This window comes from Apus apus, chromosome 3, assembly GCF_020740795.1.
Source record: "Apus apus isolate bApuApu2 chromosome 3, bApuApu2.pri.cur, whole genome shotgun sequence".
In the NCBI taxonomy this organism is placed as follows: Eukaryota; Metazoa; Chordata; class Aves; order Apodiformes; family Apodidae; genus Apus; species Apus apus.
In genome coordinates, this window is record NC_067284.1 from 2,052,030 (window position 1) to 2,074,668 (window position 22,639).

General features: G+C 47.4%; 3 protein-coding genes across 4 annotated transcripts in view; 2 read left to right on the top strand and 1 right to left on the bottom strand.

Annotated features, from left to right (window-relative positions):
- DDO (D-aspartate oxidase) overlaps nt 1–22,639 on the top strand; it is a 102,231-nt gene that overhangs the window by 75,916 nt on the left and 3,676 nt on the right. Inside the window, exon 7 of one of the 2 annotated variants that reach the window (XR_007888852.1) lies at nt 11,676–11,709. The exons of the other annotated variant lie outside the window; for it this stretch is intronic. The gene's annotated coding sequence lies outside the window, so the exon portion shown is untranslated. Of the gene's footprint in view, nt 1–11,675; nt 11,710–22,639 lie in introns of those variants that run through there. 2 annotated transcript variants of the gene reach the window in all.
- Nucleotides 1–22,639, top strand: part of METTL24 (methyltransferase like 24) — a 63,269-nt gene that overhangs the window by 26,291 nt on the left and 14,339 nt on the right. The window lies entirely within an intron of this gene.
- Nucleotides 5,187–22,639, bottom strand: part of CDC40 (cell division cycle 40) — a 44,641-nt gene continuing 27,188 nt past the window's right edge. Inside the window, exons 8-15 of the mRNA XM_051613121.1 lie at nt 21,761–21,835; nt 21,103–21,148; nt 19,539–19,640; nt 17,492–17,607; nt 17,275–17,408; nt 10,023–10,099; nt 7,553–7,697; nt 5,187–6,221 (exon numbers count right to left, since the gene is read on the bottom strand). Coding sequence (XP_051469081.1) covers nt 6,044–6,221; nt 7,553–7,697; nt 10,023–10,099; nt 17,275–17,408; nt 17,492–17,607; nt 19,539–19,640; nt 21,103–21,148; nt 21,761–21,835 — 873 coding nt within the window. The 3' untranslated portion in view covers nt 5,187–6,043. The remainder of the gene's footprint in view (nt 6,222–7,552; nt 7,698–10,022; nt 10,100–17,274; nt 17,409–17,491; nt 17,608–19,538; nt 19,641–21,102; nt 21,149–21,760; nt 21,836–22,639) is intronic.

Sequence of the window (22,639 nt, forward strand, 5' to 3'; positions counted from 1 at the left end):
CAAGGGGACAAATCAGCACAAGTCAGCAGGTGCTGGTTGGCAAACAAACATCTCTGGACTGGCCTTCCACCAACATGCTCAGCAACAGCCCTGTTCAGGAGGTCATGGCAGAAGAGTGGCCTGTCCCCTTTCCTGAACTCTGTCTGTCCTGTGCCACCTGCCAGCTGCTCCTGGCTCTGCTCAGTGTCACCACTCTGGGTGTTGCCCAGCTCCACTCCTCCCAAGCTTCTGGCCCTCAGGTCTCAGGTGCTTTGGGCACCTCCTGGCAGTCCCTGCTCCAGAGCAACCAGCCCATTCCCTCCAGCCTGGCACTGGGAGTGAAACCAGCCCAGGAGCCTCCGTACTGCCCACACCTCAGGTCAGTCGTGGTGGCCACAGCCAGTGCCAACCCCAGCAAGCAAGGACATCGTGGCCAGGTATCATTCCTCACGTGAGGTCGTTGCATCATTGACCACCTCACCAGGAGTTGTTTCAGCTGGATCTAAAATAGATCTTTGCAGAGGTGGCCTGTGTGCAGGGACAGTTCCATTTGCACAGATCCTCTCTGGGGGTGAGAGCAGTTCCCTGTCAGAGGGGCCTGCTGGTGAAGAGGAAGAGCAGCAGCAGGTGTGGATCCCTCAAACTATCACAGTCAGTCCTCCAGTGTGGGCTTTCCAGAGATCCCACAGCAGCACGGGGGGGTGTTGGGACACTCACACACTTCTGTTTCCAGAGGCTCTTTCTGGATGCCACGGTGGCTTCCCTGGGGGCTCCAAAATTTCACCAAAGAAAGGTCTGACCTCCTGCCCCACTCCAAAACCTGAGGGTTATTGCCTGCACTTCTGGCCCCAGGCTTTGATCCCATCAGTGGCTTGTGAAGTTCTTCACAACCACCTCTCAACTGTGACAGATCAAAGCAAGTGTAAAGGGACCATATGCCTGGCCTTTCTTGGCAGATGCCAAGAAGACACATCACCCAGTCACACCTGAAGAAACAGCCCTCCTCTCTGCTGGATTACTCAGCAGCTGAGACCATCTGGTTCATTCAACAACTTGGATTTCATGAGCTTCATTAGCTGCTTCCTCACCCTTGAAAGACCCTCAGGGTTAGTCAGTAGGAACTCACTCTTGATTTCTTCCTGCTTCTTAACACCAAGTGACATTTCATTGCAGTCGGTAAAGGCCTGGTTTGGGGCTGCCCAACATTCAGAGCTGCATTTATAGTCCCCTCCCTCCACTGGCTTTGGAGGCAGCTCTGCAGAGCAAGCCTGGCTCTGCTCGTGGGGCATTTTGACCTGCTGGTGTGAAGGGTCCCAGCTGGCTGGGGAGACCCTTGCAGAGACAGCCCATGCTCTGTCCCTTATGCTGATGGGCAGGACCTACACAAGGGGAGAGCAGGAGCCTGCTTTGTGCTGCCTAGAAATGACACCCCAGACCTGGATCCCAATCCAAGGTCCCTGCTCCCTTTGGTGGTTCCCAGCACACATGCTTATCTTTCCAGCAGTTTCCCAAAATAAGGCTCACTGGTGTTCACACAGTACAACACTTGGGCAAGTCATTCAGAAGTTCTTGTGCCTCAGCTGGCGTTCCCCTCCCTAGATTGAAAATCCCATTTCTGAATTCAACCCAACAATGTAAAGCCCACCCTTGTAGCCACCTTCAGCCATCTGGAGTGAAGCCACCACCCTAGCAGGGAGGTGAGGACACCCACCTGCCCATACCAGACCTCTCCTGCAGCTGCAGTACCAGCAGCAGCACCACCAGCAGCACCACCAGCAGCACCTGTGTCTCTCCACCAACACCAGCCAGAACAGCCATGACACAGGGGCTGGGAATTCCTCAAACCCCACCTTGACCTCCCAAACTGACTTGCAGGCCCTGAAACACTGTGTTACTACTACATCTTCATCGACTCATAGAATGGGTTGAGTTGGATCATCCAGTCCCAACCCCCTGCATGGGCAGGGACACCTCCCACCAGCCCAGGTTGCTCCAAGCCCCATCCAACCTGCCCTTCAACACTGCCAGGGATGGGGCAGCCACAGCTTCCCTGGGCAACCTTCTTTCTAAAGGGAAGGAAAACTGCTCCAAGACACAGGAGAACCCAGCATCTGAAGAACTGTAATTCCACAATTTATTCCCCCTTTCTATTATCAGAAGGATTATGGCAAAAAGCAAACAAATCCAACAGGCTCCCCTGCCCCAAGGGGCTCCCAGAGGGTCAGCACCAGGAGACAGGGAGGAGCTGCAGAGAAGCCCTTCTGACCCAACTCAATGTGGTTTTGAACACGCTGGGGAATGGGACTAACTTCTTCCTCCTCTAGCTGCCTGACCTGACAACTGACTTCATTTGGAGTCCAGTTTCTCTCTTCATCTCCTGAGCAAGGGATATTGGAAGGAATGATGTTTTACAGCCAATACACGGAGGAGCTGGAGGAGCTTAAGGATGTGGAACCAAAGCAAAACCAACAGCCTGGGCAAGGAAGGTGGTATCTGAGTGGCAAAACTGGGCTGGTGCCAGCTCAGGAAGGGAAATCATGCCAGCCCAGGCTGCAGGAGCCTTCCCTTCTGAGGGGATGCTGGTGAAGCCAGCCTGGAGTAGCCAGCTCTTCAGTCATCCCCAGAGGAAAGATCTCCCTGGCAACTGATTTTTCTGGTGTAGGTTCAGCTCTTCCAAGCAAAACTCCCTCCTGCACTCTCTGCCTGTTCCCCCTGGCTTGTCCCAGGGAGTCATGGGAGCAGGGGTTTGCAGCAACCAGCTGGTGCAAGGAAGGGAAGCACCTTGTGTCCCTGGGCTCTCAGGGCTGCAGAGCTCCCTGTTTAAAGACCACAGTGTCAGAAGGTTGTCTTGACCACCTGCCTGGTGCTAAAATTGGCTTTTGACAAGACAATCTTGGGACTTTTCAGGATGTACAGTCATTTAGATATTGGTTCCTTGTAACGAGAGCAAACACTGAGCAGGCTCATCTTCCTGGGGACAGTTACCAGTTCTGTGCAAGACAGATGCCAAGACCATCTGCTCCAGGCCAGGCAGCCTGCTCAGCACCAAGTTGCATGAGGACATGTGGGATATCTCCCCCTCTCACATATTGAAAAAAGCCCAAGAGAAAGATGGCACGAGGCCAAAGGAACCATCAGGTTTTCCAGGCAGAACTCCAAGAATGACAGAGATATTTCACTCACCTGGACAACTGAAGAAGGCAGTGGTGTTAACAGAAGTGGCACCAGATTGGCACAGCCCTTCTGGAAGTTACAGCTGCACCATCAGGAGGAACAAAATCATGAAGCTGTGCCAGGGACCCTGCTCTCCAGCTTGCACCTATTCCTTCCCAGCAGCACAAAGTGCTTCCCTCCAGCTTGAATCACTTTGTTGCCTTCTCTGCCCTAATGTTAGAGCAGAATTAATCAGGGGAACTCAAACCATGCTCTTCCCTTTTCTCCCACTTTTTCCCTGGCCCTGCTCACACACTGAGCTCAGCCTGGGGATCTCAGCTTAGACTTGTTCTGACCAGCACTTTTAACAGGCCAATTCCTGGCAAAGCATGGAATTGGGAAGATAAGGGAAGGACATGATTGGAGTTAATTAGCCCAGCAAGCAATCTGTTCCCAGGTGGGGGCTGGAAGGCCCAATCCAGCCTCTCCCCACAGCCAGAGGCTACCCAGGCACAGCCACCCAGCTGGCAGGGTGAGCCTTGGCCTCTCAAACCCTCCAGCTGACAAGAGGGAATTCTCAGAACCCCCTGCAGGCTGCCGTGCAGGTGTCAGACATTCCACAAACCATCACCAGGGTGACCAGCAGCCAGGGACAAAGGATTTTATCTGAACGTTTCTAGGGGGATTTTGATTCTCAGCTTATTACAGACCTTTAATCCCACTTCATCAGCTCCAGCAGGACTGATTGAGTCAACAATTCTTGTTTTCTTCCTCCAAAGACAACACCCAGTACTACTACAGAAGTTTGTACACTTATGTTTACACTTTCATATATTGCTATCAAGTTGTGCCTGGTAGGTCACACATGGAGAAAGAGAGTCCCAGGCACAGAGCCAAGCAGTTTGGGGATTCTGTTTTAAAGGCTTTTAAGCATTTGGGAGTTTGTGATCTGGACACTAATACACATTCCTGTGAGAAGGTTCTGTACCTGCTCCATTCCTCCTCTCCTCCCCAGCTCCCTGTGCTTCCAAGCTATCCCTGGGCAGGGCACACTGCCACACAGCCATTTAGGAAATGGATCTGCAGGGAGAAAACCATTCCAAGTTATTTCAGCCCACTCTCTCCTGAAGTGGCACTGGAGGCTCAACCCTCAGCTCAGGATTCAAGTCTTCTCTGTGAAAAGAATCATGTTGGAAATTCAGCTGCTGTGACGTGGCAGCAGCTCCTTCCCACCTGCACCTGAGAACCAGGAACAGCCTCTTCTGTCCCTGCAGGCAGGATGGTTCCTGGGACATGCTGGACCAGCTCCTTCCCCTCACTCCAGACTCTATGCTGTCCTACCTCAGTCCTGCACCAGTTCCCACCAGTACACAGCTTGGGAAAACAGCCTGTGGAGTTTTTCAGGTAGATGAGGCTACTGGGATGGGCAGGGAAACAGCAGGAGGTCAGCTGGGGCAGCTACCTGGAGGGACAGTGGGAGGACTCTCAAGCTCAGCTTCAGAGTTGGCCTGAAAATGCTGAAGCTCCACGTTCACTCCCGAGGGCCTGACTTCACCAGGTACCCTTTGAAAGAACAGAATCATCTTGGTAATCAATCCTTCCACAACAGGAAACGAAAACCAAAACCTCCACAAAACCAACCCCTTTCCTTCCATCTCCACATCTTGAGATTCTTCACATCCCATCTATGGAAGTGCTTCTATCTCCTGCCTTGCTGTCAATTAAGGCAATTCTTCCTTTGCTGTTGCTTATCATTGATGAGCAGTAATGGGATTGATAGCAAACACTCTGGTGGAACTCCAACCTGTAATTCAAGACTGATCAACGGGGTGAATTTGTCATACATCTTCAATTCCATGATGTGCTCAAAAAGAGAGTGGATAAGGAGTTAAAAGGTTTTTTTTCTTTTGTTTCCAGCTTGCACTGTATCTGTGTGAACAGTGCAGGAGAATGAGTTTATCTGAATGCTGGTCAAACTGCAAATCCAAACCCCAAAAGCTAAGAAACGTTCTGCGTGGGCACTGAGAGACAGAAGAGCTGAATGAAGATAAACAGACCTTTTATAAAAAGATTTATTAAAAATATGTTCTTCAAAGAGAAAAAGGGTGACACGTATGTACATCAAATTGTCCAAAACTTTATGGGGCTTTTAACACAGTGTGTTCCAAACTGAACAAGAGACACCAACTTTGCTTTGCTTTAGCATGCCAGGCTGATGGGAACGTAAGAGCACACGGGGAGAGGAAAACCAACACTTAACACACCACCATGACAAGCCAGATTGTGACAGTGAGGGGGACTGGTAAAGATGGAACTCAGTGATCAGTTAACTACAGACAGAAACCAAGAGTTTATGACTAGTCTTCAGTTGATGCAGTTTATCTGGTGCCTGCTGCCTTCAGGTTAGTTCTTCATTCCTACTGAGAAGTAACAGATCTTGGCAAGCGGGGCTGTGTTCTGTAAGGACAGAAGTATTTTGGGGACAACAACACAGCACCCCAAGCCAGGTAAACAAATGCATCTTTTTCCAGCTCAATTGCAGAATAGACCAAACATTTCTTCTTAGGAAGAGTTACAGAATTGCTGCCTTTCTCCTCTAACTTGCCACATCCCTGACAGCCAGAGCCACAAACCTCATTTTTCTTACAGTTATTTTATTTTACAAAGAGCGATTTGCACAAAAAAGTGACCTGACAAACCAACACTTGATTGTGAATGCCTCAGGTGCCCTCATGGAGACCATATTTCAGACTATATCCCTTCAGTTGTGTCTTCTGAAGATGCCCCAGGCTCTGTGCATATATGTACAGCTGGCTGGGAACTGCAGAATGACCAATGTCTGCTCATCCTCAGAGCAGCTTTCCTCCTCCTCACAGACGGATCAGCACAGACCTTTAGATCTTCATCCTCTTTAGTCCCACAGTTTAATAAGACCATCCCAGCCACAGGTGATGACTTTGGATGTTTCATGTGGATGCCACACTGCACCAATACAGACTTTGTCATGTGCTTTTAATCTGCTGTAGAGTTTTGTTGTCTTCCAGTCCCAGATGTTCAGCTTCCCGTCGGCGTCTCCGGATATCACGTAGCTGTATTGACGGGAGGGAAAGAAAAGCTGGGTCATGGGTGAAGGCTGCTTGGGGTTTGATGCTTTTGCCCTGAGTGAGGGAAAGGAGCCTCACCCAGTGAGCTGTGTGCCTGACAGCCTGCAGACACACCTACCCAAGAGCTAGAATTCATACTGTGCTCTAGAGCACACCAGTCCTGCAGAAGGTGGCTCAGCAGCTGCAGGGCAGAAGGGCCAAGCAGTGTGATTGCACCGTCCAAGGGGTTGCTGGAACTCAGGAGGACACATCAGCAAAAGAGAAGGTGCCAGAAGTTGCTCTACAGTTTATAGACATGTCTCTCCACTTCTTCCTTCAGTTTGGCTGAGGTTGTTCTCTAGTCTTTATAGTAATGCACAATGTATGTATGTGCAGTGGTACGTGGATGGGCACTGCCCCTGAGCAAACAGGATGGAAAAGATGTTTTCCACAGAATGACAGGATGTCTGGGGTTGGAAGGAACCTCTAAAGGGCATCTACTCCAGCCCCCTGCAGTGCACAGGAACCTTTTTAACTACACCAGACTGCTCAGAGCCTCCTCAAGCCCAACCTTGAATGTCTCCAGGGATGGGGCCTCCACCCCCTCTCTGGGCAACCTGTTCCGGTGCTTCAGCACCCTCATGGTAAAGAACTTCTTCCTGACACCCAATCTGTATCTGCCCTGCTCCAGTTTTCATCCATTCCCCCTTGTCCTCTCCCTCCCTGCCCTTGTCCCAAGCCCCGCCCCAGCTTTCCTGGAGCCCCTTCAGGCACTGGAAGGTGCTCTAAGGTCTCCCTGGAGCCTTCTCTTCTCCAGGCTGAACACCCCAACTCTCCCAGCCTGTCTCCAGAGCAGAGCTGCTCCAGCCCAGGGATCATCTTTGTGGCATCCTCTGGACTCTCTCCAACAGCTCCATGTCTCTCCTGTGCTGGGGGCTCCAGAACTGGACACAGCTCTCCAGGTGGGGTCTCAGCAGAGCAGAGCAGAGGGGACAATCCCCTCCCTGGCCCTGCTGCCCACGCTGCTGGGGATGCAGCCCAGGATGTGATTGTCCCTCTGAGCTATGAGTGCCTGTTGTTTGCTCATGTCCAGCTTTTCATCCACCAGTACCAAGGCCCTTTCTGCAGATAACTTGTCTTATCTGAACATGAACTGAGCATACCCACACCAGAGCTACAGACTGGAAAAACTGGGCAAGGATGAACCCCAGGTTTTCATTCTGCCACTTGGCTGGAGGTCTCTGGGAGTGAGTGAAAGGGGTGGCTGAGCACCCATGAGGATTCAGAAAGAAATCCAGTGTCTGTGCCAGATGAAGCTCATTCCCACAAAATCTTACCTCATGTCAGGTGAAAAATCCACTTGGCAAGCGTAGCCAGCTACCATGTGACCTTTGAAAATTTTCTTTTTGTTTAATCTGAACCTGTTCTGAGCTCCAAAGATCAGAATCTGGTTATCCATCGACTGGCAAGCCAACCACTTCCCTGGAAGGCAAGAAACAAAGGAGGTATCAGAGCTGCACCTGAGGAAACAGACTCAACTGGAGGCTGTAAGAGACTTTCATAGCTCTTCTTGCACTATCTTGGTCCAGATTTTCATTACACATCAGGGCTCTAGGTGGCAGCTGGTCTTGCTTCTGCCTGGAGGTGCAACTGCCAAGAGGCAAAGCTTTATGTTTGACAGGATTTGGGACTCTATTCCTACAAAACACATTCAGGACTCCAGAGAAGCTCTGGCTGTACCAGTGAGCTGCATCAACCCCATGGACTTACACGTTTTAATCACAGAATGGTTTGGGTTGGAAGGGACCTTCAAGACCATCCAGTCCCAACCCCCTGCATGGGCAGGGACACCTCCCACCAGCCCAGGCTGCTCCAAGCCCCATCCAACCTGCCCTTCAACACTGCCAGGGATGGGGCAGCCACAGCTTCCCTGGGCAGCCTGGGCCAGTGTTAAGCCCCTGAGCAGAACTTGCTGATTCAGAGAGTCAGGTAATTCAGATGAGGGGGGAAACCCCATGGAGCTGCAGCCTGTCTGCTGACCTGCTCTGTGGGTACTCTAAGATGATCACCATTTCTCTATGGGAAAAACAGGTCTAAGGTAGATTCAGGAGTTTGAAAACCCTTACATTTTTGCAACTATGTAGTATTCTCTGTCCTAATGGAATGCATTTTAATAAAGACATTTTAGTGAAAGGAAAAAACCCAGGATTGTCTGATCTTAATTCTTACCTGACTTTGGGTCTGGGCAGTGCATTAACTCCTGCCTGAGAATCCAGCACAAATGATGTGCTCCTGGCACGACAGAGCAGAGACTTCTGTCCTGAGCTCTGCACATCATCACTTCATAGTGTTTTTGCAAACAGTGACAACATAAAATGTACTGACTTGACTGCAAATCTGATCCCACTTCCAGCTGCCATCTTGGAATTTGAGGATTTCCTTCAGCCTCCCCAAGAAACAAATCAAGTGTGTACCCCAAGCATGTTGTTCTCCTCTTCTACTTTTTAAAAGGTCTGTTTCCTGCATCACTCAGGAGGAAAAAAACAATCTATGCAATCCATAAATGAGTGCCCCTAAGAAGAAAAGTTCCACATCTCTAAAAAGTTTCAATTTACTTGCCTTTAAAGGGCTTATTTAGCTCCAGGTTGATGCATGATGTGTCTGGCACAATCTGTAGCCTAACTATTCCAAAATAACTTGTTTTGTGTGATATTGGATTAATGTAGGTCAAGATAATGTTAGTTAAGGTGGCAGGTGATGCCTTGAGCTGCAGAGATGATTGCTGCATTCCTAACATTGTTTACTGTCTCATCTCAGACATCAAATCCTCACAGGCTGGCCAGCCAGAACTGGAAATAAGAATGAGAAATCCAGTATTTCAATGTGCAAGATTGAGATGAACTGGAAAAAAAACTGGCTCAGAACACAGAAAGTTGTACAACTTCAGAAACAGGGCTTGAAAAAGGCCACCTGGGGAAGCTCACATTTTTAACTGCAGCTCTCTCTTCCTCCAGAATCTTCCTTTTTATATCAGAAACCCACTTCCACTGTTAAGAATAAAATCTTTACACTGCAAAGCAAAGACAATTTGATGCTGATAGCTGGCTGAAAACTTCAGCTGTGCAACAAGCTGATCAGCCACTTGGCACAGTGGGACTGTTAACTGTAAATCTGGCAGCACTTTAATAGTGTTGATACTAAAGCTATTTAACTTTGGCCAAAACAGATAACAGAGATTTTGTCCTGTTAGGAGGATTTTCAGTGATTACTGGAGGCACTAAACCTTCATCTTCCTTCAGTTTACTTCTAATTGAAGAACATAAACAACAGTTCATTAACTTGCAGAACGTTAAGTTACAGAATCACAGATAATTTGGGATTTCAGAATGGATTCCATTCAGAATGGAAAGGGACAGCATTAACAGGATCAGTTTCTGCTTTATTGGTGGCACCACAAGGACTGCTGGATTTGCTTAGTCAGTTCCCACCATTGCTTCTCTCAGTATTTTCAATACAGCAAAGAGTACATTGTAGCTCTATGAAAAGAAATAATTGTTTTGCCCTGTCTGGATGAATATCTACATTTAAATTGAGAGCTAGCCTGGTATAACCCCTCACTTTGACATCCTTTTTCTTCCTCAGATTTTATAATCAAAGAGATCCAGTCCAATCTTGGAATAAAGACACACATTGATTTGGGGGGAGGGCAGCGTGGGGTGACAGGGGGATGCAGCACGTTACAGAGATCCAGTCAGTAAGAGGTGCCTACAGAAATGAGGCCCAAGAAGGCACTGAAGTGTCACCTACCATTTGGAGACAGAGTCACAGCTGGCATCGAGTGCATACTTGGCTCAGCAATGTACTTGAAGTCTACAGGAATGTCCCTGCAAAAGGAAGAAGTATGTGTTTTATGAAGACATGGAGAAGTCCCAAAGGACTGCCTCCAGGCAGCTGATTGCCTCAGCCACGGATCCATAGGGAGCATCTGGTGGTTTCCAAAGGAAGAATGTGCAAGAGCTCAAAAATACCACGACTGCTCCAGCTTTAGAGCCATCTACAGGGTAACCTCTGATGGAGTGAATCTGCCCCAACCAAACGGCCCAGAGTCTAAAGCAGAATCATAATTCCAGTTGTTAAGAGTAAAACTGTAACACAGAGATACTCTGTTGCCTCCAGTTTAACTGCAGCTCTTACAAAACTCTGCTATAGGTGGCAAGAATAGACTGATTTATGCATGTGTATTATTGGAACATCTCACTGACTTGAGTTTTGGTTTAACTAGAAGATTTCTGTCTTTTCTTTTAATTTTATTTTTTAAAGAGAAAGAACACAGGAATGTCTCTCTCTCATCTCTTTGACAATACCCTTTTCCTCCTGATCTCCCCAGATGGGATACCAGCCAATGCCCAATGTTCACAACTGAACCATTAAGGCCCTGGTCTCGGGGGCACGTAGGACTGTGCCAGTGGATGTTAAGAACATTCACTGTCCTGTATAAAGGTCATGGGGAAAATCAAGCACAGTCTAATCCTTCCTCCACAGAAAGGTCATTTGTTTTTGGCTGTATAAATAGAATTACTAATGGGCTGTGTGTATTCACAGCATTCCTCACACCAAGCACTAGGAGACAGGTAAAAATGGGAGCCATGCAGATCTGTCTCGTTAAGCAAAAGACATCTCCAGCAGCAAGCAGGGTAATGTCCTCAGCAGAAGACATGCAAAATGTTCTGTAGCAACATTAATGAACACAAAGGGGTGGTTGTGACTTCACTGCCTAGTTCACACAGCAGAAGGGCTGCTGGGATGGTGCTGGAGCAGAGCATGGGGGCTGCACAGGCTGGACGGCAGCGCTGTCCTCACGAGCAAGGTAAGCACAGATCTGCTTTGTTGTGGAGGAAGTTACTTCTCATCTTGCCTTAAGCGACGTGCACAGGGGGAGCAGGGGGAGAAGCTGCTCTGGTGTCAGGAAGCAAGACAAATGCTCCTGTGAGTTACATTTTAGAATCATTTACCCTTCAGAATAAGAAGGGCAACCAACTTAATACACTGTGCAAGGAAGAACACACGCAGGGACAACTGCCTTCTGAACGGGCAGAGCTGAGGCTGCTGCTGGACAGCACATCTGGAAAGGAGCAACAAGAAGTCCACATCATCTCTGAGGCTGACCAACATGAGTACTGTGGCCACTTCTGGAGCCCCCAGCATCAGAAGGACATGGAGCTGTTGGAGAGAGTCCAGAGGAGGCCACAGAGATGATCCTTGGGCTGGAGCAGCTCTGCTCTGGAGACAGGCTGGGAGAGTTGGGGTGTTCAGCCTGGAGAAGAGAAGGCTCCAGGGAGACCTTAGAGCACCTTCCAGTGCCTGAAGGGGCTCCAGGAAAGCTGGGGAGGGGCTTGGGACAAGGGCAGGGAGGGAGAGGACAAGGGGGGATGGATGAAAACTGGAGGAGGGGAGATTGAGGTGAGACACGAGGAGGAAATTCTGGAGTGTGAGGGTGGTGAGACCCTGGCCCAGGTTGCCCAGGGAAGCTGTGGCTGCCCCATCCCTAGAAACATTCAAAGTCAGGCCTCTGAGCAACCTCTCTAGTTAAAAAGGTCCCTGTGCACTGCAGGGGGAACAGACTAGGTAGCCTTTCAAGGTCTGTTCCAACCCCACACAACCTGTGATTCTATGACAGCACAGAAGTGCAGCCCCCATGCCTCATCCTACCCTTTTGCATCTGTACCCAAAAAGCATCAAACCCCACCTGCAACAGGAGGTGAGGTCATCACTGCAGTAAGGCCAGATCCTGATCACCCCCACCACTCAACACTCCCTCAGCCCACTGGTTATCTGGGAGTCCTCAGGGCCAGGTGAAAGCAACCCCACTGTAAAAGCAACCCCATTAAATGTCTTGTCACAGAAGACACATCTCCAGTGTTGAAAGGTACTGCAGTGAGGAATTGAAATGCAACACAGGTTGTCCTGCCTCCTCTCCCTTCACAAAGGAAGGCAGGCTCATCTCCTGCAATTTATTCAGGGCAGCTCTGCTTTATGCTGAAACCTGCCAGGCACTCTCAGGCCAGCTGCAGGAAATGCTGCATTAAACCATTAGGCAGAATAAAGGGCACATTTATGCTTTACATTTGCTTCCAGTCAGCTTGCTAAATAATATCTGCCTGTTCCCTTGAAAAAAAATATTTTAGAAGAATTACCAAGGTTGCCTGACCTCATGTGCTACACTGTTTGTTCAAATTTTTAAACTTAAAGATCTCCAAGTCCTTTCCCCACTTCATAGCATTTCAAAGGCTGCAGTTTTAAATATCACAAGCAGTACCTGCTGGCCAAGATTCAGAAATGTGATCCTCTGGGGTTCTAATGCAGCCATTTCCCCAGGCAGGAGAGAGAAATCCTTTTAAAGAAAGAAGAAGAAAAAAACCAACAACCTAAACTCCAAACTCAACCCAATTCAATGTTGGAATCTGCACACCATGAAGAGCTCTCTCAGGAGACCACCAGATCTTTGTCAGGAATGCTGGAGGGAAAGGCCTGCTGAGAACTCCAGCTCTCCAGAGGTACCAAGCCCCCCCTCAACCTGCCAGGATAACAACTAACCTACCAATGAACTGGCTTTCCTGACTGACTTGAAGGTAAAAGGAAACAAAAGCCTCCAAGGTCAAGTGCCCAAATCATTTCACTATCTGTACCAGAGACATCTGAAGTGGACAAAGACATTCAGCATTTCTAGAAGAAAGAACACAGAACAGCATACCCAGGTCAAATTTTATTTCCCTGCTGTAATTACACAATCACATGAAATGCAAAAGCAGGCAGACTGCAAAATACTCCCAGTAAGATTCCTAAAGAAACCATTTAACCTGCAGGAGTCTGTCCTGTACTTGCTGTCTGACCTTCCAGCAACCAACCACCTACCATTCCATGTACAGCTCAGTGGTATCTATGCCTGGGATGAACTCCTGGGGAAAGGAGATGGAAATTCTCAGGGCAGAGGCTCCTCACTATAACCAAGTCTGGCATGGCATCCCATCACCAGCTCACAGAAACACACAATTGTCACAGTTGGAAAAGGCCTCTAATATCACAGAGTCCAACTGTCTACATAGGAGAAAGAAAACAAAACCAAAATCCCCAAACAACTAAACAACACAACAACACCCACCATGCCCACCAGATCATGTCCTGAAGTGCCACATCTACACATTTTTTAATACTTCCAGGGACGGTGACTCCACCACCTCCCTGGGCAGCTGTTCCAGTGTCCAGCCACTCTTTGGGTAAAGAAATTCTTCCTAATGTCCAGTCTAACCCTCCCCTGGTGCAGCTTCAGGCCATTTCCTCTGGTTGTTATTCACTTGGGAACAGAGCCCAACTCCCACCTCCCTACAGCCTCCCCTCAGGCAGCTGCAGAGGGCAATGAGGTCTCCCCTCAGCCTCCTCTTCTCCAGACTCAACACCCCCAGCTCCCTCAGCCTCTCCTCACAGGACTTGTTCTCCAGCCCTTCCCCAGCTTGGTGTCTCTCCTCTGGACACGCTCCAGCCCCTCCATGTCCTTCCTGCAGTGAGGGGCCCAGAACTGCCCCCAGGGCTGGAGCTGCAGCCCCACCAGTGCCAGCACAGGGCACCAGCACCGCCCTGCTCCTGCTGGACACACCATTCCTGATCCAGGCCAGGATGGGGTTGGTGTCCTTGCCCACCTGGGCACATGCTGGCTGAAGGATTAAGTGTTCATACTCATTTCAGCTGCTGTCACCCAGCACCCCCAGGTCCCTCTCTGCTAGGCAGCTCTCCAGTCACTTTGCCCCAACCTGTAGAGCTGCCACCTCACACAGCTGGCCTCAGCCCATTGATCCAGCCTGTCCAGGTCCCTCTGCTGAGCCTCCCTGCTCTACTCAGGCTGATCAACACTCCCACCCAATCTGGTGTTGTCTGCAAACTGACTGAGGGTGCTCTCCTCTTATCCAGACCATTGATAAAGATATTGAACAAGACTGACCCCAAAACTCTGGCCAAGTCGAAGTATTTACAAGACATACTACAAAATTCCTCTAGATAATTGAAACAAAGCAATTAGAGCAGCTTTAATGACTGGCTTTTAAGGCCATACTTGGGTCATAACTAGCTCTGCCTTGTTAATGTAATATACTGAAGAACTATTGTGCAGAAAAACATATGAAGAAACATGCCAGAAGGTGCAGGAACCAAATCATGGAACCGTAGAGTAGTTTGGGTTGGAAGGGACCTTCAAGACCATCCAGTTCCAACCCCCTGCATGGGCAGGGACACCTCCCACCAGCCCAGGTTGCTCCAAGCCCCATCCAACCTGCCCTTCAACACTGCCAGGGAAGTATCTGCAATCCTAAATTGCAAATAATTTTCCTCATGAACTTAAGAAAAAAGAATTTGGGGTGCAGCAGAAAATATTTTGCCATGGAAGTTTTCAGGCTCCAGAAGCTTCTGTACTGAATATATCAATTAAGTTTTAATCCACTGTAAAAATCTGCATCTTGAAATTCTAGAAACATACCTAGAGCCTGATTTAAAACATTTCATGGCAGGTATTGGAGAAAGGTTTTCAAGTTGTGCCTAGGAAGACAGCATTACATTTGCCTTTTTTTTTAATAACACACACACAAAAAGAATCCCTGACAACTGTATTACTGACAAGAGTATTGCTCACAGCTGAGCTCCCCAGCATCTGAACAAGGCAGCTCTTTCCCAGTGTAGTACAAGCCAACTACATATTTTTTTTCTTCAGAAGGAAAAATGCTTCTGCTCCTGGAAAAATCAGGTTGCAATGTTCTCATGCCAGAACCTTTTTGCCTTTCCTCCTCTTCCCCACAGAGTGACTAAATCCGCCCACTTTGCTATTTATTTCAGCCATCAACACAAAAGCTCATAAAACAAGGTCAAGCCAATCTCAAGGAAGTAGTAGATTTGTGCAAGTGAGACCCTCCTCCCACCCACCAGAGAGGAGATATTCCTCAGCAGATATGATTTGGTAAAGAAGGAGCCCATTAAATACATGGGTCTAATTATGGAGTACTGAACGGAGGCTCTCCTGGAGTGACATATCATAGAATCATGGAATGGTTTGGGTTGGAAGGGACCTTCAAGACCATCCAGTTCCACCCCCTCCATGGGCAGGGACACCTCCCACCAGCCCAGGTTGCTCCAAGCCCCATCCAACCTGCCCTTCAACACTGCCAGGGATGGGGCAGCCACAGCTTCCCTGGGCAACCTGGGCCAGGCTCTCACCACCCTCACACTCCAGAATTTCCTCCTCATGTCTCACCTCAATCTCCCCTCCTCCAGTTTTCATCCATCCCCCTTGTCCTCTCCCTCCCTGCCCTTGTCCCAAGCCCCTCCCCAGCTTTCCTGGAGCCCCTTCAGGCACTGGAAGGTGCTCTAAGGTCTCCCTGGAGCCTTCTCTTCTCCAGGCTGAACACCCCAGCTCTCCCAGCCTGTCTCCAGAGCAGAGCTGCTCCAGCCCAAGGATCATCTTGGTGGTCTCCTCTGAACTCCCTCCAACAGCTCCATGTCCTTCTTGTGTTGGAGGCTCCAGAACTGGACACAGTGCTCCAGGTGATGTCTCGTATGGTGGCAGCACTACATGTCTAGCCTAAGCTTGGCTTCCCAGACTTTGCTCCTGGCAATGACAGCAGCTGATCCCAGACATGCTGAGGGTTTTGCTGCCTGCTTGGGCAACATTCAAATACCACAGACTCGAGTCTCTTGTCTACGTCCTTTTTTTTTCCTTTTAAAAAAAGAAGCTAGGAAAGAACTGATGAGTCACAGAGCTGCCTACTGTGGAACAGCTTTGCATGTGTGAAGGAAAAATACAATGAATACCTAAAGATATGGAGTGATTATTTTTAAAAAATGAAAATTTAAATCCTAAAGAAATTTTAAAAGTCCCAAGCTGAAAATCTTAGTACCTAGAACCTTTTGCAAAACATGTAAGATAAGATAACATAAATCTGGTGTCTGTCCAGATAGATTAAAAATTTGAAGCCATTAAAAATGAAGTTTTTATGAGCTTTTCTTAGGTAGACTTCCACTTTTCTGTCATCTGCTGTATTCACAGTGTGGGTATCACTGGCTGCCAAAAACCCCAGACTACCAGAAAACTAGAAATGAAGGTACATTAAACCAGATATTTCATCCATGGGCCCAATATTATATAATACTATGTACATCCAAGTTCAAAGCTTTCAGAACTGACATGCACAGTAATGGAACACTGCAGACATTTCTTTAGAAGGTTAATTTAAGGGCTAGTACATCCTTGGGGGAAGGAAAGAGAACAGAGATCACCAGCAGTGCAGAGTATTTCAGGCTCCCAGGGCTGCTTTGGGGGAGAGGGAAATCTGTCTCAGGCATTAAGCCAGGATGGGTTGGGTGGTATTCAGCAATGAGCAACTGGTTTTAAAGGTTAAAATCTATAGAGAAATCATTTTACAAGATCCAATGTTAAGAGCAATGATTAAGAAGTAATGCAAAAATAAATACAGGCCAACATCCATCCGAAATCTGCACCAATAAAAAGAGGCTATTTCAGACATTTTACTTTGCATGCACTGATTTAGGTTTTGTAGGCTTTAAAAACAGGTTTGGAATATTGCAGTGCAGGAGGGCAGGAAGCCAGGGACAGCAAATCACTCCTGACATAAGAATGACTTCACAGACATTGAAAGGGTTATGATAAGAGTTTGGAAGAGGGGTTTCCTTTCACTGGACAAAACTATGGAAGAGGTGTGACCCATTCTAGGCTCACTGGTCCTTTGCAGGAGTTTGCAGGGTATGATGCCCCACCTCAATGATTATCAGAAATGAGCACCAGTAGCTGTGGAAAGTGTTCTGGTTCTACTGTCTTGTGAAACATTTTATCTACTGCATGTGTAGCTACATAAACATGTGTAGAAATTTAAATGGAGCCCTTCCTTAGCTAGAGCTCAGTGCACTCCAGTGTCCTACATGCCACGTATACTTCTAAATATAAACTCTGCTCTTTGTTTGCTCATAATACACTTCAAGTCAAAAGCTGAATTTCTAAACTTACCATTCCCAGACTCTTAAGCTCTTGTCATCAGATGTGCTCACAAACCTCCTGTTTTCATCCACAAACACAATGGTGTTGACAGCTCCCAAATGCCTGTCGTATTCCTGCACAATCTCACCGCTTCGAATGTCCCACTGCAGAGAGAAGAGTCACAATCAGACCCTGTTCTTCACTCCACACTGTGAGGTTTAGAGGGAGGTATTTTAAGCAGACATACCTGTACAATCTTCTTATCCGACATGCCAGCAACAAAGAGATTTTGTTTATCTTCATCAGGGTTGAACTTGACACAATAAGGAACCTTCCTGTTTGTGAACCTGGAAATGCATTGTCCTGCAACACACAAGCCATTCCCAGAGGTGAGGCTGGAAGTTTCAGGGGCTGATGAGTTCTCTTCAGGTATTGATAAAACCCATTCACTTCTCTTTTACCTCCCTAAGAGCAGGAAATCCTTGTTCTATAGCCCTCAGGAGGATTAGAGGGTTGAATTTACCCTGCTCTTTGACCCCACCTTCTTTCACACGTTTGTATGCAGGCACCTGTGTAGACACATGTACATACAAACTGTTCCCTACCTTTACTACACACTTCCAAGCCATAGAACAGCTCAGCTCCCTGTAGGCACCAGGACACACCAAGGACATCAGGACTGGTTGGGATATCCCAAGCTGAGCACTGCCTCTACACAGCATCAGGAGAGCTGGGCAAAGAGGAACCTCATGGGGTTCAACAAGAGCAAGTGCAGAGTCCTGCAGCTGGGAAGGAACAACAAAACCCAGCAGGAAAGGCCAGGAGGTGACCTGCTAGAGAGCAGCTCTGTGGAGAAGGACCTTGGAGTCCTGGCAGGCAACAGCAATGTGCCCTTGTGGCCAAGAAGGCCAATGGTATCTTGGGGTGCATTAAGAGGCATGTCTCCAGGAGGTCAGGGAGGTTCTTCTCCCCCTCTACTCAGCCCTGGTGAGACCTCACTTGGAGTGTTGTGTCCAGTTCTGGGCTCCCCAGTTCAGGAGGGACAGGGATTTACTGGAGAGAGTCCAACAGAGGCTACAAGGATGATGAAGGGACTGGAACATCTGTCTGGTGAGGAAAGGCTGAGAGACCTGGGGCTGTTCAGTCTAGAGAGGAGAAGACTGAGGGGGGATCTAATTAATGTCTATAAATACACAAGGGCAGCAAGAAGGCAGGGACAAGCTCTTGTCACTTGTGCCCTGTGGTAGGATGAGGGGCAATGGATTCAAACTCCAGCACAGGAAGTTCCACCTCAACATGAGGAAGAACTTCTTTCCTGTGAGGGTGGCAGAGCCCTGGGACAGGCTGCCCAGAGAGGCTGTGGAGTCTCCTTCTCTGGAGATTTTCAAGACCTGTCTGGATGCATTTCTGAGTGATCTGCCCTAGTTTTTTTAGTCCTGCTTTGGCAGGGGGGTTGAACTAGATGATCTTTTGAGGTCCCTTCCAACCCCTAAAATTCTGTGATCACCTCCATGGGATCAGAGGCCTTTTTGACAACCAACGTAAACTCAGGTAATAAGTCCTCAATCCTAAGCCTAGTGAAGGGTAACAGTAATCCAACTGCAAAATAAATCACTGACCTCTTCTCACTGGAATCAACCAGTTCCAACCCCCCTGCATGGGCAGGGACACCTCCCACCAGCCCAGGTTGCTCCAAGCCCCATCCAACCTGCCCTTCAACACTGCCAGGGATGGGGCAGCCACAGCTTCTCTGGGCAACCTGGGCCAGGCTCTCACCACCCTCACACTCCAGAATTTCCTCCTCATGTCTCACCTCAATCTCCCCTCCTCCAGTTTTCATCCATTCCCCCCTTGTCCTCTCCCTCCCTGCCCTTGTCCCAAGTCCCTCCCCAGCTTTCCTGGAGCCCCTTCAGGCACTGGAAGGTGCTCTAAGGTCTCCCTGGAGCCTTCTCTTCTCCAGGCTGAACACCCCAACTCTCCCAGCCTGTCTCCAGAGCAGAGCTGCTCCAGCCCAAGGAGCTGCTTTGTGGCCTCCTCTGGACTCTCTCCAGGTCTTTCTCATGTTGGGGGCTCCAGAAATGCAAACAGTGCTCCAGGTGGGGTCTCACAAGAGCTGAGTAAATAACAAAACATTCAGGAAAAAAAAGCCCATTCATCCTGTAATGAAAGCCCGAACTCTGAACTAAAAGACGACATTAAGGAAAATTGGAAACAACCTGACTGATAATACATCTTGATACTTACTAGTAGTTAAACATGGTGCCAAAGAAGAGCATCTCCCAAGACAAGCTCACCTGTTTCAGTGTCCCAGAGTTTCAGGTACCGGTCGTAGGCAGCACTAAGAAAGCGAGTGCCAGCGTTGTTGAAACAGATGTCTCGAACAGCCTTGCTATGTCCTGCAAGACAGATAGAGCCAATGTGGTGACAAGCTTCTCTCCATTCCATCTGAGAATGAATGGTTTTCCCAAAAACATCATTCAAGTTAAATGCTCCAGTCTTTAAACAACCCAGAGAGAACACGGGAATTGCTCATTGAAGTTCTTCATGAGCGCTAAGTCAAGAATGATTCAAGGGAGAAAGACAAAGCAGCTCCTGAAGAATGATGAGAATAAAACCCTCAAAACCCCACACCTCTAAAGCAGGGGAGAGAGAAATGATAGCACTGCACAGAATCAACCACTGCATCCCTCCTAACATTATTTCCAAGCAGATCTTTCAGTATTCTTGGCTTCAAAGACTGTTCTGGTCACAGCTAAGAGCTACGAGAGAAGTTTAGAACACTAACAATGAATTTAAAAGACTATTAACATCTAATGAAAAAAGAGGAGAAAAAAACAACACTGCAGGAGATACATTCAAAAGAAGAGACATTTAAAATTAGAAAACAGGTACAAAATATCATCATAGAGTCATCATCATGGAATGCCAGGTTGGAAGGGACCTCAAGGGTCATCGGTCCAACCTTTAATAGAGGAAAGCATTCTATCAGAAAATTAAGAATGTTTTCCTCTGGTGCTAACCTTGCTACCCCTGAACCCCAGTGCTTTCATAGGCATGACCTCTGCATCACACTTGGAGGAGATCTCTTTGGTTAAAATACTGGCACAGCAACTTAAATATAGCAAAACAGCAGGTGAATCTGGTGTATAATAAGGACCTTTGGGGAAAAAGTCAAACTGTTGAGAAAGAGCAGCCTATTGAGAGAGAGCCTTTTTTGAGCCATCATCTTTGTCACCCTGCTGTCATCAGAAGTATTAGGTGGAAAAAGATTTCTTTGTTGTTACTCAACATACATTCACTCAGTGTTCTAGAAATGTTCCCATTTCAAAAGGGAATCAGCTGCTTTTGTTCAGCATTCAAGACTGCTAAGTTTGTATTTCTTTCTCTCTCTTAGCTCTCTGCTTTAATAAGCACCTGTTATATGAACAAAGCATCTGAACCTGAAGAAAAAACAATTCCCATGCCTTTAGAGACCACTGATTTAAGGTGGAATCATCCAACCATGAGATGCCCTCACTGGACAGATACAGAGAGCTGCTCTTCTCCACATGAGGATGGGGCAACTTCATGTCACAATTTTGCCTTTGAAAGGAGCCTTGCATGAAGTATTGATGACTGCAGCACACTCAGGCTTTATTTCAAGGGTTTATAAGGTGCTAAAAACCAATGTGATATTGCTTGGAATAATGACAAAGCCTCACTAAAAACTTGTACCTTTTCCAATTCTTACTGCCAAGATCATCCTGAACCCCATTTGCCAGCTCTATGTCTACGATCAATTCATAAGCTAACCTAAATCATGTCCTTCCATGAAGTTGTTTTAAACATATAATAGGTTAAAAAGAAAGAGACTATTACCAATAAATGTTCGCAGACATCTTCGATCACCATATACTTCCCACAGCTTGGAGAAAAAAAAGGGATGGGGAGAAAAGATATCAATTGCTAAGCAACAATGATGCTGAAATGAAATGCAAATGTATGTGGCAACATCTTTTAAGAAATTAATTACAAACATTTGACATCCACCAATTAATCAGAACTACGTGGCCAGGAATTGTGTCACCTTCTTGTGAGCAAAACCCCCTTAAAATAATTAAAAACCCCATAACACATTCCAACTTTAAAGCCTTTAAAATAGTATCAGCTATCTGATATGATGTATGCTTGACAGGTAAGAGATTAATTCATGATCACAAATGCTGCAGTAAAATACTTCAGCTAGTTGTAAAACTGGGCTTCACAGAAAATGAGTTATTAGAATAATAAAGCAAATAACCTGAGGAACTTGTGACCTTACATGCTATTGCTAAATGATTAACACTCTTCTAACACCCACAACCTTGTGTCTTAGTTCTGTGTTCCAATGATTTATAATTTAAAAAACAAGGGAGAAAAAAAAAAAGTAATACAAAGGTACTTGGCAGAACTACCAAATGTTTAAGTATTCCAAAACACGTTGTTTGTATTCAATGATGACATAAAGTATAGCCAAGAAAATAGAAAAATAACTCACCTTAATTTTGCAGTCCATAGAGCAAGACAACAGTAAATGCCCAGAGAGGGGAAACAATCTAACTGCACTGACACCCTGTAAATAAGGACACAGTTAAACAGTAAGTGGAACATCTAGATGTTTCCTCAGGTCACCTGCCCTCTTTTCTAAGCAAAAAGCTAAAGCTTATCTTCACAAAATGTACAGATACTGTATACTGGAAAGAAAGAACCTACTGACATTTCATTTTAGACCAGCAATGTGTTTTGAACTATTGTTATTGGCAACGAATGGGTTCACTTCAACAGCTGTAGATAAATCCTCCTTCACCTCACACACCATTCCTGTGGTAAACACAGCAAAGAAGTAAAAGCTGTGGGGTTGGGCAACTGTTCCTGCAAAACAAGCCTTTGCAGGTGGGGCAGGTGAGGAAGTTTTCCACAGAAACAGAACTTCTGGCCAGCTCCATCTGGCTGCCACCCACTGAACTGGTTCCCTGGGCACAGCATCCTCCCATCTCTTGCAGGCACTCCTTGCAGAGGAAGTCCAAAGAACTGCCAAGTACCCATGGTTTGATGTCCCTTCTTTCCATTGCATGTCAATTACTCTCTTCATATTCCATCCAGTTCCTTGCACTCCTGGTCAGAGTTGGGTGCTTTATTCTCCCTATTAGTGTCCAATTATACCCCCCAACTTTTCTAGATTGGTCAGCCCACCTTTCTGTGGCTCTCCCATCTACATCATGATTCATTTCTTGTTTGAAGGAAAAAGCTACTTTTGTTCCAATGGGTGAACAGGCAGAGGAGTGACCAGAGCTTTGGGGAGGAGATGTTATTCTGGAAAGCACTGCTCATTGCAGCTCTTAGATGCAGCAATCACTGAAGAAGAGTTCAGAGCTGG